This window comes from Manis pentadactyla, chromosome 4, assembly GCF_030020395.1.
Source record: "Manis pentadactyla isolate mManPen7 chromosome 4, mManPen7.hap1, whole genome shotgun sequence".
Classification (NCBI taxonomy): Eukaryota; Metazoa; Chordata; class Mammalia; order Pholidota; family Manidae; genus Manis; species Manis pentadactyla.
This window is the reverse complement of record NC_080022.1, coordinates 48,764,237-48,781,500: the sequence shown is the minus strand read 5'-3', so window position 1 is coordinate 48,781,500 and position 17,264 is coordinate 48,764,237. Positions and strand designations below refer to the sequence as shown.

Sequence of the window (17,264 nt, the reverse complement as noted above, 5' to 3'; positions counted from 1 at the left end):
CTAGCTGTTCCAACTTCAGCCTAATTATCTAATGTCTTAATCCTTCAGGTTTTTCAACTATAAACTGGGGATAATGGAGCTGTTGTGGCACTAAATGTGTATTCCTGATCTGGAGAAAGAACTCATAATGTGCTATTTATTATTATTATAGGTAAAGAAATGGAATGGAAAGCAGAATGGTCAGGTCACAGAAGTAGGAGATAGGCAAAGTAGGATCTGAGCCCAGGCAGTCTGATTCCAGAGTCTGTGCTCTCAGCCTCTACCTATGCTGCTTCTCTACCTTTTTGTAAACCTGTTATTAATACTATTTTTTTTTTACCACAGTCTCTCCATAAAATCCATGTGTGAAATGTTTTTTTGCAATTTGGTGGTAGGAAAAGCCTTGTCTCCCACAAGAAACTAATGTTTCCTCTTTCTGAAAATAAGAATTATGCAACTTATCATGTGTTCTTTTTGTCTTGGCTGCCAGGAAGCTCAGAGTCAAATGGTGTGCTCAATCACTACCACAAAGTTGTTTCATTATTCATGTATCTTTGTTCCTTATTTACCCATTTAATTCCTTTTTTTACAAACATTTTCATTTGTGTCTCTTGCTGATAGGTGCCTCAAAGTGGTGAGGAAAGTGGTAGGTAGAGTCAAAATAAGTAAATGCAAATCTGAAATTTACATGAAAAACTTAAGTTTTGAATTTTACCTGTTTCACTTGCTAAAAGAAAAATGACCAAAGTGAAATTTAAGAGAAATAACTTGAGTTGTTTTAAAGAAGAAAAAAGAAAACTAACAGAAAAACAGAATGACCAACACTAACCGAGGCCAAGTCAAATGAAAACTGCAATAAATACGTCTGAAGCTAGAAGGGTTTGTGCTTTCCCTGGGTGGAACCTATCATTTCTTAATTATATCCTGTTGTTTTGCAAGATTTGAGTGGCTGTCAGGAGGAAGGATAGCCTCAGACAGGGGAGGGGCCCCAGCCCACCCCTTGGTCCTCACATACCTGAACAGAAGCGAAATCTCCCGAGGCACAGGCACCCAGGATAGCAGCGCCCACTAGAACAGACTCCACCTCTTGCGACAGGACCACAGTCACGCCTGCACAGGACAGGGCCACACCTTGGTTAGAGAGCAGGGCTGGGGGCTGTGCGGGGAGCCAGCAACCAGCCCGGGCAGCAAAACCACCTGATGTGAAGGCAGCAGCGGACTCCCCAGCCTGGTTCCTGCGGTTTCCTGCTCCTGGGGTGACCTGATTTTAAAGGAGTTCACCGCCTATGTGTGCTGGTGCAGTAGCCAAGTGCCCCATGGGAGTTAACACCATCTACATCAACTCATGAGACCTCTTTGCCCAGGTTTCCCAGGCTGCTACGAGCTACTACCTGCCATGGTTCAAGTTCAGTTCAGCAAACATTTATTAAGTGATTTTCTGGGCCCAGATACTACAGAGACGAATCTAACTCTCAGATAATATTCAGGTCTCACAGGGGAGATGGATGAGGAAGATAGCCCATGTGGGGGCTTGGTTACCTGAGATGCACTGAGAAGAGGCAAGCAGGGAGAGGGTGTGGTCAGTCCCTCCAGGGGCTTCCTGTCTCTCTCAGAGCACAAGCCAAAGCCCTTACAGTGGCGGACCAGGCTGTCCAGGGCTGGTGCCCACTCTGATTCTTCTCCTTCCCTCCCGCCACACTCCCTGGCTGCCTTGCTCTTTCCTGAATCTGCTTCAGGGCCTTGCCCGAGGGTTCCTTCTGTCCGGGTCACTGCCTCCTAGATGTCCGCGCTCTCACCCCCTCTCCCTGTTACGTCTTTGGGCAAACATCCCTTTCTTAACCTTCTGACCTAAAATGACACATTACCCACCCCACTACTTTCCCCCCGCTCATTCCTCACCACCACCCAACACTGTTATTACTCATCTTGTTCGTTGTCTGTCTCCCTTGCTGGAACATAAGCTCCAGGAGGGCAGGGACTTCATTTAGTCTACCCCAGAATCCCTGGAGTGGAGACTGGTACGCAGCACATGGGAAGTGCTTAGATGCTGAAAGAATGGATTTCAGGGAATGGGGACGTGGGTTCATCAGAGTGGAGATGAGGACTAAGCAGGCATTTGAAGGGTGAACACGGGCCCACCAGGCAGGGAGGAACACTTCACATGCCAACTTCCAGAGGTTGAGGGGCGTGGCAGATTTAAAATATAGATAATTTAGAATTCTTAGGATTTTATATACCCATATGTGTGTGTGTGTGTGTGCGTGTCTAGTCTACATAAAATGTAAGTATAAATATATTTGCTAATCAGGAGATGGCAGCAAAGTCCATGGAGGTAAGCCCTGTGGCCAGACCTATACAATCTTCTTCTTCTCAAGACATTAAATTTATTTTTCCAAAGACTGGATTTCTCTTCCCATCTTTTCTGGGAAGATTTCCCAGACATATCCTCCTCTGTGCTCCACCTCCTAACCCATCCTCCCACTCCAGGGCTCCAGATGAAGGGGGCCGGGCACAGAATTCCCACACATGTCCTGGAGGACTACGAATACCAGCCCCACGTTGCAGGGTTAGCGCATAAGACTTTGCTAACAAGTGTCAGGTGGGCTACAGGTTCTGAGAAAAGCTCAGTCCTGGTTTCACTAGCTCTGTGTCTTTTAGGAAGTCACTTGAAACTTGTCTCCATTTCCCTATGTATAAAACGGGGATGATGATAAGACTTAGCACACAGGTGGGCCGTGAGGACTGAGAGAGGGCACACATGGCATTGAGCATTTCTATAGCCCACATGAAGCCCTTGAGAATGATGCTGCTACTGTTAGAATGAATACTGATGGTGAGTGCAGCCCCTCTACAGGCACGCCACCTGGGCTGAACACTGGCATGGTGGGGAACGGACCGGGCAGATGCCTGGCCATAGGGAGGGCTGGGCTGGCCAAGTGAGAGAGCACTGCCTGCCTCTGCAGAATATGGAGATCTTGCAGAAAGGAGCATGACTGTGACACCCTCATGGACCTGGGACTTCTTAGAAGACAACCCCTCCAGACACCATTCACCTCCCATTCCCTCCCTTCCCTGTCAAGGTCTCACTAGTTCTGAACAGGGAGGAACTCCTTCCAGGCCCCCTCCTTGGGAACTGGGAACTGGAGCGAACCTGTGCAATCCGCCATCAGCTCTGAAGTTGCAGCCCAAAGTGCTCTGCAGCCAGACTGTGAGAGCTGGACTTCTGGCTTCCTTGCTGGCTTAGCTGTATGATCCTAGGCAAGGTACCTAACCTTTCTGTGAGTCAGTTTCCCAATTTGCAAAACGGTGTTGGTTAAAATTCCACCTATTTCATAGGGCTGCTGCGAGGATTAAAAGCGCTATTGTAGGCAAGTAAGGCATTTAAAACCATGTTTAGCTTAGAGAAAGCACGACGTTAACATGAGCTGTTATGATTCTTAACATTTACCTTATCTCTGAAGTCTTTCCTTGGCCCTAGTGCCCTGGGTCGAACCAACTCACTGCTTCCTTCAGGTCAATGCTGCCTCTTCCCTCCCCATCTCCCCAGCCTGCCCTGGGTCCTGGGACACGGGCCTGTGTAGCTCCCTTGACCTTATGGCTGCATCCTTGACTACCTAGGCTCCAGTTGAGAGGGCTCTTCACGTAGCCCCACAATCTCAGGTCAATTTTCTCCCTGCTTGGTGTGGTGAGATTGTGAGCAGAGCCACAGGGTGCTGCCCGGTCCGGGGTTTCCCTATACCCTGCCCACACTTCTGTAAATAGATCCTTTATTTGACTTTTCTCCTGTTAACGCAATTTGAGTGTGTCATCTGTTCCTTGTCTAGACTTGACTCATACTGACACCAACATCCTCCAGGTCCTCACTATACGCTGGACATTGGTCAGAGTACTGAGAGCCCTTTTTTTGTTTGCAAAAAAGACCCTCCTGGCACGGCATTATTGTTCTCCTTTGCATCCCCGTGCCAAGCTCGGTGTGTGGTGCACTGGTGTGCTCAGAGAAGGCTCTTGAGTGAAAAAAATGACAGAGCAAATAATTAAGATAATAAGACAGAAAGAGGGAAACCCCTACTGAAATTGCCAGTACTAAAAAATAAAAATTAGAAGGAGGAACATTTAGTCCCAAGTCAATGGGGGAAACCTACAATTACTTAGTACACACCAAGTATGTCTTGAAACCACAGTGAACTAAAAGTTCAGGGTACAGGGAGATTTTTCCTTCTCACATAGAGGACATTTCCCAAGTTGGCAAGGCCCCATTCTCCTGGCTTGCATGATAAGGCTGTTCCCCAAGCAAATCTTTGCCCAAGTGGCAAAGATTTGCTTGCAAAATATCAAACTGCTTTTGTTCTCAAAAACACCTCCTGCTTTTGACGTGGGGCTGCCTTGAGGGAAGAAGTGAGCTAACATTCACTGAATACTGACTTTGAGCCAGGCATAAATCCTGGTGCTCACAAACTCATGAGCAGTATTCCTCAGCCTAATCAATATGAGGGAACTAACATTATTTCCAGCATTCCGAAGAGGGGAATGAGGCTCAGAGAGGTAAAGCAACCTTCCCAAAGTCATAGAGCTCGTCTCCCACTCTTTTCATTACTCCACACCTATCTCCAAGAGATCTTCCCAATTCCGTGTGTTTTCACACGTATTCCTAAGAATCACATATAGGTTTGTGGTCATCCTCTCTGTCTTCCTTTACAGGAAAACTAGAGCATTTACAATGTTTAAAGGCACCCAAGACTCGACCTCCATGCCCACCACTTGTGGACGTGCCTTTCACAGGAACAGATGCAAATGTGTTCTTTTCTCTGAGGGCTGGGTGAGGGAGAGGAGGAAGGCAGCTTTGCCTGGAATGCCAACTATTTTATCTGATGCATTAATGAGTTTAGCAGAACCCAAAGCATTTAAAGGCAGATGCACTTTGCCATCACCTGTCAGTCACAGGCTTCCCAAGGCAGAGGAATTCCAGGCCAAAGAAAAGGTCCCTTTGTTAGGAACTGTAACTGGTCCATAGTCAGAGACAAAGGGTCCAGTTTCATTTGGAATCCAAATAACGATTAACAGCCTTTTCATTCAACAGCCTGAAGGGAGCAATTTCCAAAGCAGAACTTTCTGTGAAGCTGCTATAGCCCCTACTTCTGAGTCAGCAACAGGACATAAGGCCTGGAGGAGGACCCCCTTCCACAAAGCCGAGTCAGAGCTAGGGGTCTGTCACCTGCCCTGTTCCCCATTCCCTCAGGGTGATGTGTTGGCCAAGGCTGATTTTATCTCCCCTCCTGCTTCAGGTGGGAAGTCTTTGTGGCCACTACAAGTCTAGAGACTGGAAAGTCACTCACAGATCAAATTTTACCTCTGAATGTTATCTGAACCAGCTAGCTGACTTTCAGATAAAATGTAGTTATGGTTTGTCTCATGGGGAAAATTACCCAGTAATCTGCGCTCCTTGCACATCTTTCCTCTTTCTGCCTCAGAATGGCCCCTAGCTTTTGGACACTACAGAAAAGGAGCAGTAATCATCAAATGGTTACAAGCTAAGCAGAAAAGTTAAGAAACCTGGGTCAGCAGCAGTGCAGGGGATGCTGGGTGTGGACATAGCTGGTCATATTTCTGCTCCTGCCCCTTCCTGTATGTTTGGCTTTGGACACTCAACTTAATTTGCCTACCTGACCTCAGTTTCCTTGTCTGTAAGATGGGGGCACCAATTTCTACCTTTTGGTGGTGTGTGAGGATTAAATGTATAGAGAACAAGTCATAGCAACACACAGGGGACTTGGTTAATGGTGGTGATTGTTACATTGCTCAGCCTGCTATATTACCCTGAGATTGTGTGCTTTCTTATGCTGTTTGCTGCCTTGTCTCAGCATACTTATCTCTAAGATGGAAATGAGTAACATATTTAGTTTGATCTCATGATGTGCAGGGATCAGCTATGCCCACCACTTGGTAATGCTTTCATTTGCAGTAATGTATATCTCCTGGAGGAAGAAGGGTGATATGATAAGGCAAAGCCAGGAGCAGGGGCCTTGGGCCACCCAGCTGTCAGAGGTGAGGAATAAAGGGGACGGGGGACAGCAAGAGACATGATGAATGGAGGCCAGTAGGGTGGGTGCATCTCAGGCTATAGATGGGGCTGTAATCAGGGTCCAGTCCTTCCTTACTTCCCTGCCCTTGCCCTGCCCTGGTGCCTGGCCACTGTGATGGGTCCCAGGATGGGGACAGAGGAACATTAATCTCTACAAGGCACTGGGGAGGAAGGAGCAATAGGTGTATCAGAAGGCCAGAAGTACAGGCCAGGCTCTGCAATTCCAGCAAGCTTCCTGCCAAGGGGCCACATCCTTGAGGCCCAGGGATCTGCACGACAAATCTTGCTCTGTAGTCGTTTGCTCAATCACAGAGGGATCAGCAGTTCACTCGAAATTATCTCCATCTCTGGCACAAGCCCTGATTTTGCTGAGCTGAGAAGAAATCATAGGCTCTTGGAGTCTTAGGGCTCAAGATCCCATCTGCTGCCAGACCCACAATACCCACAGCACCTGGGCTCTGCATTCCTTCTTCGGGACAGCATCCTATCAGTTTTTGCCAATCACTCATCCTGCACTGTCCCAGGTCCAAACCAGGGCAAGGTGCCCCACTATGTTTCCAAAATACCCTGTTCTTTTCTTACTTAGAGCTCTTGTCACACCATATTTACATGTCTGTTTGCCATTTCAATCAACCTTGAGCCTCTTGGTAGCAGGAATAATATCTTACTCATCTCTGTATCCTCAACGTTTTCACAATGTGTGGATTAGAAGAGGTATTCAAAATTGTTGCATAAATGCTTGAATTAAGACTTAACCCTTGCTGACTTCACTCATCTCATTCCTCAGCATCATTCAATTGTTGGATTTGCAAAGAAGTCACTTTCCCCATTATGACTAAAAAGATTTGACTGTTATCTTAAGAAAAAAGTACATTTTAACATAAATATTTGAAATAATTTGGTACACCACCTATGGCCTTCAGTTCTCAACTCTGTTCAGACCGTGTCCTTGCCCATTTGCTGCTAAGCCCAACGTGACCTTCTTTCTTCCTCCTGAGACTTACCAGTAATGTCTGCATGCATTTGCACGAAAAGGGGATTCTTGCTTAGGCCTCCACACAGGAAAAGAGTGCTGATAGTATGGCCTTCTGCTTCCATGGCCTCTATAATCAGGCGGGTCCCAAACTTAAAGGGAAAAATGGAAGAAAGGAACAGTATGGTAGCAAAATGAAATGATATGGAACATTTAGTGTTTACCCAGCACCAAGCACTGCACTGAGAGCTTCACATACACTATCTCAGAAGGCTGAGATTCAGAGAGATTATGTTGCTTCTGATCACACAATTAAGTTGCCAAGTGGGGATTCCAACTTGAGCCTGCCTGACTCCCAAATCCTTTTAATTACTATACCATTTATTTCTATCAGTAGTTACACAACATGTTTCAGCCCTTGTGTCTTATTACCTTCTTAAAATGTAGTTTGTTCATCCTGTCTTGCTAAGTTTACTAAGCTCAGTGAGAACAGTTGATGCTTGGAAAGAGGTAACTACTTGTTGCATCATTGGACTGAATCTTAATGTCCTGTTTTAACCAGGATATTTGAATAGCTAAAAATCCTAATTTATTTAGAAGCTCAAAAGCTAGAAGCATACAAGTCATAATTTATTTGGAGTAAGGATTAAAAACAAGAAGATTAAATGTGACAGGACTTAGGAGGCAGCCACATGGTGTTATTTGAGAAAATGGCTCTGGAGAGAAATAAGGAAGAAAGTTTTTTGGTGGAGAGAGAGCCTTTGAAATGTTTAGAGCGTGAGAAGTTCTGGGGGATGACAAAGGCCCAGGTGTGGACACAGGGGTGAGTTGCTAAAGCAGAGGGAGGAGAAGGTCAAGCACCTAGGAGGCCACAGATGGTCCAGCCACTGAGAAGGTGGGGCTTGGGCTGGAGAGAGGATGTTAGCCAATATCACAGACTTAGTGAAAGTTTAAGAGTGTTTCTGGGAAGTCAGTACCAAATATATAGAGGAGGACTTTAGCTTGAGGGCATGCCATATCAGAGGCTTAAACAAAATAAAGGAAGAGGTTTTGAGAAGTGGTCAGGATATTCCTCTGACCCTCAGTGGGCAGGATGCGGGGCAAGTGAAGCCTCTTTGGACTGAGTGGCTGACAGCTGTCTCCCTGGGCCTGGGGTGCCTCGGGGAGAGGGAGTTGCTGTAGGGTGATCTGAGGACCATGGAGCATGAACTCTTGACTGCTATGGAGTAAATAATGAGGGACAGAGATTCAGGAGCAAAATTCATGGCAGTTCCAGCCCCAAAGTCTTCAGGGCTTATTGTAGCTATTAGAGAATCTGGTAAGAATATAGATTACGTGAAACCTGGGCCTCCAAAGATAATCCACAGATGTGGTGTGTTAAAAAAAATTAAAACATGTTGTATCATATAAGGCCAGATCCTGCTTACTGAATATGGTTGATTATCCCCAGGTGTTCTTCTTAAGCCATTTTTTATTTTATTTTTTTTTTTGTGGAGGGGTGGTGGTAGAGGGATGGTCATGAACCCTCTTGAGAATATGATAAAACCTATTGACCTTCCCAGAAAAAAGTCACATACAGAAAAAGTATAAATAATTTCAGGTCTACAGATGCCCTTACGCCCACCATAGATCATTTGATGTCTACAGATTCCAGATAATCCTAGTCTACTATAGGGGCATGTATCTCTTTAGCTAAGAACATGGCTTTTGATTTAAAAGAAACCTAGGATGGCATTAAGGTATTCACCTACTCCTTGAATCAAACCTGTACCTAACCTTTCTATGACTCAATTCTCATTTTTTAAAGGGATAATACCATATTTGTTTGTTTAAAAACTGAATTGTCAGAAATGTTAACATGCAAAAAGTTTTAAAAGTGTGGTCTTAGACTTGATGCAATACAGTTAACACTTACCTTGCAAGGTTGCAGAGCGTCAAGTACATGGGAGGTGTTAAGAAATGAGATGCTAGGCACTCTGCTATGCACTTTAATGTCATCTCTAAATTTACGACAAACCCTGGAAATGCGCACGGTTATCCCCATTTAGGAATTGTGTAATTTGCCTAAAGCAATACAGTCTGCTTTGGGGGAGGATAGCTGCCTTCAATATGCATGGAAATGTCATACAAAATTGTTATTTCTGATGTTTCTAAAACCAGAGACCTGGGGCTTGCGTGACTAGCAGGCCTGAGACAAGGGTGACAGAAAGCACATTCCCTGGGAAAAGGCAAGAAAGTATGTGAACAAGAGGCACTCCCTTGAGAGGGGCTGTGACAGCCTGTCTCTCCCTCACGTGGCACAGTTAGCTGGCCTTTCCCACTCAGGCTGGCGGGTGGTACCAGGGCATTCTCTTCTGGTGTCCCAGACTCCACTCTGTGAAGTGCTCCACCCTCCTTAAAGGCCCCTCCAAGGGCTTTGTGCTAAAATGATTTTGTGCTCACCTTTCTGGAAAAAACGTTTTCACAGAGAAATTTAAATTAAAATCAGGCTGTTCCAGTGGGAATGTACAGAACCAAATGCAAATTGGGAGACTTCAAATGCAAATAGTACTTTTTAAGGGTCTATTCTGAAGAGAAAACTATAGATGAACAGGCTATGGGTAAACTGGGTATTTGACAGGTCTTTCAATTAGGCGTGATCAAGAGAGAATTTTATGTTGTGGAGAGTTTCACACAGACAGAAGTTAATTTTAAACAGACTGAAGAGATACTCATTACAGTATTTCTTTCTTTCCCTTCCTATAAAATAGCAACCCATAGTATGACTATAGTGAGGAATTTGTTTAACTTACCAATAACAAATAGGCTCTAGGGCAATATTCAGAGGCAGCGAAACAAAAAAATTCAAATTGAATATAATGGGAAAATATCTGTTATCAGAATGCTTCATTAAAATGCATGTTTTTGCCTAAAAGATCAGCACACCCTGCAAAACAGACTGAACTCCTCACAATTTAATTGACCCCACAATAAAGCCTTATCAAAAAAATATCTATCTCAAACTGCCTTCTCTTCATGGTATTATAAAGGTCATTCAGATAATGGACAGAATAAATGTGATAGCTTTTAATACATGTATAGCCCACTAAATACAAGACTGATTTCCATGTGTGTGGCATTTGGGAAAATGTAGCTGGTTGCACCCAGACTACATTAAGTTTAAACTCATTTATATATGCTTGGACTTCTGCTACAGTGTTCTTATCATGAAGGGGTCCTCAGTGAGACAATCATGGCCAAACTAACAATGTTTTCTAAGATGTGTACAGTAAAAACCGTTCTTGGGAATGCCCAAAAGCTTATTTCATCCAGATAGCTTTTGTAAGTAGATCAAAGACAGAAGAAAGAGCAGAAGCCTGGGAGTGAGATGGACAGGCATTCAAATTCTGACTACCATGCACTAGCTGTCTGACCTTGGCAAGTGGTTTTCACCTCTGTCTGTACAATGAGGACAATCCCACCTACTTACAGGGTTCCTGTTTAAAGCCACGGATGGGTAAGGCATTCTGGTGCCTGGCACAGAGAGTGGGTGTCCATGTAAGGTCACAGTCTTCATCACCATGTGATGGTGTCCTTGGCCCATCCTGTTTGGCCTCCTTCTTCATGCCCACCTCTCAGCGTGTACTCGGAAGGATGAGCTTCACACAGCTCTGATTTTCCATGGCAATGCAGGTGACCCATTCTACTCTAAGACTCTTCACACGGTGACGTTAACAAATTAGAAAATAAAAGTTCCTCAATACCTCATATACCTAGTTTTATTTTAGAAAGTTGTGGGTTCTGCCAAATCCCAGCTCTGCCACTTACTAGCTGTATGAAACTGAGCAGTAATTAGCCTCCCTGAGGCTTATCTGTCGAATGAATATTCTAATACCTACCTACCTCATTAAAGTTAAGCCAGATAATGTGCGTAAAATATTTAGCACAGTGTCTGGCACATAATATCCCTCAAATTATGTATTATCATTATTATCCTACTACTATAAAACACAGTGATGTACATTTTTATTCTCCATTTTCATCTTACTACTCACTCCCTCCATTTTGATAGATGCCAGAATGATCTGTTTTTTATCAAGATCCCATAAATAAAGTGGGCTGACTGATTTCACTGAACTGGCCAAGCTACTAAATCAGTAAGACAGTTGCTTCAGGAAGATACAGTCAAATTGGTCTATAAACTAAAAGGACTGTTTAATCAAGTAGGCCTATTCCATATAAGGCTGTATGTTCCCTCAGTGGTTGGAAAACTGCTTTTTATCATATGTACATGGTACCTGGACAAACTGAACATGAGAAAAACACATTTGTTGGTGATATGGAGATATGAGAAAGAATGAACATAGTTCAGTAATTTAAGCAATGAGGTTATAAAAGTGGTATATGGAGAAACAGAATAATTAAAGAACATAGAAATAGTCCATGTAACATTAACAACTTTGTTTAATTAGGTATGTTTCTGAAAAATAAATTTTGAAATCAAAATTTAATGAACTGATTTTTCCTTTCTGGTTAGTCCCCATTCTTTTTCTCAAGAGGCTCAGCCTCACTGGATTAAGCATTACTTGGGGGTTCCTACCAGCTCTCAGACCCTGTGAGCGATGACCCACTCTCCCAAAGAGCACTTCCTAACATACACACACATACAATTTCTTGTGTGTGATTTCAGGGTTTATAACTCTCCTGCAGCCCACACATAGATTGATTCTGGGTAAGAATATTTTTAAAATGGTGTTTGAACTTCAAGGATTGATTTTCAGTTTAGGGGCTCTTTTAACACTTTAGATTTGAATTCTCCCTTCCCTCTCTCTCTCTAACCATCCAGACCTCCCATTTAAGTGGCTAATTACCTAAAAACAAACACTGTCATGCTCTAAAGAAGCTTACTGTTTAAAAGAACCCTATAGTGAACCCTTTTGCAAAGTGAACAATATCATGTGTCTTATAAATTGGACATTCTCAACATCAGCTTTTCTTAATGCGAGCATACATGGCATCAGCTTGCTTGCTTCTATTTAACTGAACTTAGAACACAAATTAGATAAATGACAAGTGGGATGTTCAAAGATTTTAACCTCTTTTAGCTTTCAGCTATGTGAGGTTATTAGTAAAGCAGGTGAAGACCTTCATCAAGATTTCCTTCCGGACGGACACACATCTCTTTTTGGCAAGCTCCCTTTTAATTAAGGATCTCTGTCATGAAAGTGTATGATGGATCTTGGGAAGCACACGGTCTAAGGTTTATTGCTAGCCCTAACTCTCTTTAAAAATGGCATTAAAGTGTCTTACAGCAATGGCTTGAACTGTGGCCAGGTAGAGAATGGCAAGATCATCGAGGTCCTGAGACAGTTTCAACCCGGTGACCTGTAGGGATGAAGAAAATAAAAGAAGGAGATGGGAAAAATAGCTGCCAAGGGTATAGTTCCCATGAAAACACGTTCAGATGTGTTTTCTGGCTGAAACAAGTTCATATGCAAATCCCCTTTTTGTGAGCTGAACGTGAAATGACTACTAAATTGGTTAATCTCCAGACTTGGGAACTATCCCTTCTTCTTCAAAGGAAAATGCCTTGCCTTGGATTAAACAAAAACAAAACAAAACAAATACTATAGGAAGATCATGTTTGGTATTTCTTAGCATGATATTAAATATCACCTTTAAAAAAAATTCTTTTGTTACAAATACCTGTTTTCTTTGGCTTACAGAAATCAAGATGTAGCAGTGGCATTCTAGTAAAAGATCTTTTCAGAGCCCGCTACTGTCACAATTCAGTGTAAAAGCATCCAGGGGGTATTCAGGGTAAAATAACATACCTCCTATAAATGTTGTACCTACTCAGGGATAATTTAGAATCTGTGGTTTGCAAGGGAACCCCACTAAAGTGGATCAGAACCACATGGTTGTATGAAGTACGCCAGTCTCTCAGATATTCCAGAACTGAACAGGACGCTGGATTTGATGCCTTCAAGACTTGCCTGCAGTCCCTCTTTCAAGTCTGCCATTCCTGAAGCTGTTTCCTGGGGCACGTCTAGAGGGTGAAGAACTGCTGATTTATTCAAGCCTTTTCTGAATTTTGTGGGCATCAATACTAGAGTTTACTTTTTTCCAAAGACAAAATTAATAAACCCAACATATGCAGGGGGTCCACAGTGTGTACAGTCCTGAGTTCTATGACGTGATGATGTGCAGCTTGTGCTAAAACGGTAAGTTCAGTGGTCTACCCAGGTCCTAATCCTTCATGTCTCCAGCCCCATTAATTACCTTCTCCAGATTCCACACCCAGTTGTGATGAAGAGACCAGGACTGGTCTGTTGCAGGACACAGACACATTCATTGCCCAAATCAGAAACCCGAATGCACTCTTGCCCAACCTTCCTGTCTTTTCCCGTATTTAATCTGTCTCCAAGTCTTGCACATTTGATCTTCCAAATCTTTTAAAAATCCATCCCTTCTCTTCAGCCTTGCCGTCACTCACTTCCTTAATCCAGGCCACCATTATGTCCTCCTTCTTGCTGAAAGAGCCCCTGAGTAAATCTCCCTGTTTCTATTGGCACTCCTCTCCACAATGGGGCTGGTGATTGCTCTTAAATGCAAAACCTGATCACATTACTCCCTGCTAAAAATCCTCCCCCTGTGCCCTCAGTTACAGGCAGAAATGCCTCTGCTTTCTCAGCACTTCTCCTGGGATGGCCGCTGCTCACTCTGCCAGTATCTCACCTGCCTGTCCTCACTTGGTATCCTAGGCTCCAGCAGTTCTGATGACTCCTCTGTTGGTGCAGGGATTCCTGGATTTAGTACAGCTACTGGCTGGTAGTTTTTCTTAGCAAATAACTGGGCAACCAGATAAGAACTATGGCTTTGATTCCAACACACAGGAACAGGGAGGGTTTGAGTGAGAGACCAGAGAGGAAATCCCAGTATGCATCTTCCCAAGCCAGTAACTCTGGGAAAGAACGAACATCCCTCAGAAAGGTCCCTGGGCATACAGTGAGAACACTGGAACTAGGAGGGAAAGTGAATGACAATGCTGACAGAAGTTCATTTCGTAATTGGCCTCAGGGAACACAGAGAATGGAAACGAGGACCAAGGTGCTCCAACAGCCCTGACTCATGTTACTCCCCACGGGATCGCCAATACTTGGCACCAGGCCTGGCACACAGTAGGCACTAAGTTAATATTTGTTGAATGTGTGAATTAGTAACAATTCAATGCTCATTTTTCCATTCATATACCACTCTCTCTTTTTCTACATCTCCTGTCTATATCTTGTTCTTCTCTGTCAAATTATTCAATTATGGAAGGACAGTATTTACTACCTTGGCTCCTCTATGTTCACAGAGAGGAGGAGTCTTTTACTCCATGTCCCAAGAAAGAACAATGGAAGATCACTGGTAGTTATTTGCTCCACGCTCCCAACAATGCCACCCCACCCCAACATCCACACATGCCCTTCTTTGTTAAAGGAGTGGCTTATATATAAGACTGGCTAAAAGTAGTGTCCTTGTAGCTCATATGAAGCCTTTGTGCAAATTAGAAAAAGGTGCCTCTTCCTGGTGGACTAAATGCAAAAGGCATCCTGCTTGGGAGAATTATAAAAAGGAGCAGAATGGACAGGATTTCACCTCTGTCATATGCCCCTTCAGCTGTGTAAACAACCAGCACCAAGGCATGCAGTGGACCTGAGTAAAGACCACTAGTCATGACTGGTCTCTCCTGTACTGGCCTAACAGCATCTCTGTTGTTTGTCTGCTGGGAAAACCTATTGGGCCACAGCTTAGAGATCTTTTCCAGAGGGAGTCCAGGAGTCAGGCTACCTCTGGCTTCCTCTTCCTGGTCATCAATATGAATGTGAATCAAGCTATGATCCTTTGTGTCACTGCGCATGTATCTGCTTGGCAGACATCTCCCTACCAGTGAGTTCTGAAGACCAGATTTGGATAAATGATGATGGAGGTGAGGGAATATTTGATTTTGTATATAAGATGCATTCTCCTATTAATTTATTAGGAATCCCAGTGCCCTGTGTAATAACATTGATAATGTAAGTGGTCCTGATATCCTTCTGTTAGTAAGAACCCATAAGAGAGAAGGGGTCCAATATCACCAGATTTAGCTTTCTTAATCCCCAACAAACATTCACAAGAACTTCCAAAGAGTAGGGATATTCAAGCAAAAAGATAGCACGGACCCTTCTCTAACTTTCTAGTGCCTCCAGAGCTCAGAAATCTAAGGGGAGAAAACAGAAGAGAGTTTCTTTTCTCCAGAAACTAAGAATGAGATATTCAATGTAAATGAACACTAAACTTAACTCTTGAGCTTGCTGGTAGCTATGGCAAAAAGGAACACATGAAAGGTGGTACAGCTTTTCTTTTTCTGATAAACAAAACATACCTGTCTTTCAAGGGGAAATAAAAAAATCATTCCTGGGAAGAAGGCACACAGTAACAAAAGAGAATAAGCATGCACAGTCCTCCCATTTCCAGTATTTCCTCGCTACTAACACTAGCACCATGGTGCTGAAATGTGACTTAATGAGAGATATTTCTCTCTAAAGTGCAAAGTTACTATGGTCGGGGTTCCTGTTTTCTTGACATCTCACCTGATATGCACATGGAGATGCTAAAAGGGCAGATGATCATTAAGTCCATTTGATTCTCTCTCAAATGCCAGGGACCTCAGCCCTGTCTTGGCAAAACTGAAATGGCTGTCAGACCAAGATGGAACATTCTAAAGAATGCTTGCCAAGTGGACCACTTGGGAGGCGACAGAGGGCTCTTTGGGAGATGTCTTGGTAGGGAACAGGCAGCTGTGTCCTGGGAGTGCCAGGGATGTCCTGGGGAATCTGCAGCTTTGTAACCAGTAAGAAAGCTGGGGTAGCACAGAAGAGCTGATATACCCGGCTGAAGGCTGAATGGTTCCAGCAGTAAGAGAAAGTGGGGAGGATCCTCAGCCAAGTGGAAGGACTGTGTTTACAGATGCACATGCGCCTATTTTGAGTGTTTAGGTGAGACAGTGAAATGTGCAGGAAAGCTCCATAGGAGAGCTGCAACGGTAGGCACATTTTATTTATTTTGGCTATTGTGCAATGAGGGGAACTGTAGGAGAAAATGCTAATCATTAATATTGAGTTATGTGAAGCTGCATATGGTGGCCAAAGAGAATCAAACTGCAACTGTTAACTTCAACATCCTAGATAATAGTTATTAAATGTTTATGTAAACTGTGGGATTTTTGACCTTAGAAGAGAAGTGTAGATGAATGGAAAGATGATCAGCTTTAGTGTAAGACACCTTCATTTAAATCTTGACATTCCCCATAACTGGCTGCATGATGGTTGAGTTTTGTAACCTCTCTGAGCCTCATTTTTTCCCATTGGAATAGTACAGGCATACTTCACAGATACTGAGGGGTCAGTTCTAAGCCACTGTAATAAAGCAAATATTGATATAAAGCAAGTCAAATGAATTTTTTAGTTTCCAAGTACAAATAAATGTTATTGTCACACTACACTATAGTCTGTTAAGTGTGCAATAGCATTACATCAAAAAAATGTACATACTTAATTAAGAATACTTTATTTCTAAAAAATGCTAACCATCATCTGAGCTCTCAGTGAGTCCTAATCTTTTTCCTGGTGGACAGTCCTGTCTTGATGTTGATGGCTGCTGACTAATCATAGTGATGGTTGCTGATGGCTGCTGTGGCTGTGGTAATTTCTGAAAATAAGACAACAGTGAAGTTTGCCATTTTGATTGACTCTTCCTTACATGAAAGATTTCTCTGCAGCATGCAGTGCTGTTTGATAGCATTTTTTTTTACAATTTTTATTTATTTATTAAGGTATTATTGATATACACTCTTATGAAGGTTTCACATGAAAAAACAATGTGGTTATTTACTACATTCACGCATATTATCGTGTCCCCCCCAAACCCCACTGCAGTCACTGCCCAACAGTGTAGTAAGATGCCACAGTCACTATTTGCCTTCTCTGTGCTATACTGTCTTCCCCGTGATACCCTACACCATGTGTGCCAATCATAATACCCCTCAATCCCCTTCTCCCTCCCTCCCTAACCGCCCTCCTACACCCCTCCCCTTTGGTAACTGTTAGTCCCTCCTTGGAGTCTGTGAGTCTGCTGTTTTGTTCTTTCAGTTTTGCTTCATTGTTATACTCCACAAATGAGAGAAATCACTTGGGACTTGTCTTTCTCTGCCTGGCTTATTTCACT

At 43.5% G+C, this 17,264-nt stretch overlaps 1 protein-coding gene across 7 annotated transcripts in view; it reads right to left on the bottom strand.

Moving 5' to 3' along the window:
- Positions 1 to 17,264, bottom strand: part of FGGY (FGGY carbohydrate kinase domain containing) — a 408,065-nt gene that overhangs the window by 71,616 nt on the left and 319,185 nt on the right. For 5 of the 7 annotated variants that reach the window (XM_057500245.1, XM_036911238.2, XM_057500246.1 and 2 more), the window contains 3 exons: positions 12,321 to 12,395; positions 7,063 to 7,183; positions 995 to 1,089 (listed from right to left, as the gene is read on the bottom strand). In XM_057500245.1, coding sequence (XP_057356228.1) covers positions 995 to 1,089; positions 7,063 to 7,183; positions 12,321 to 12,395 — 291 coding nt within the window. The remainder of the gene's footprint in view (positions 1 to 994; positions 1,090 to 7,062; positions 7,184 to 12,320; positions 12,396 to 17,264) is intronic. The other 2 variants (XM_036911239.2, XM_036911240.2) reach the window with 1 other exon arrangement.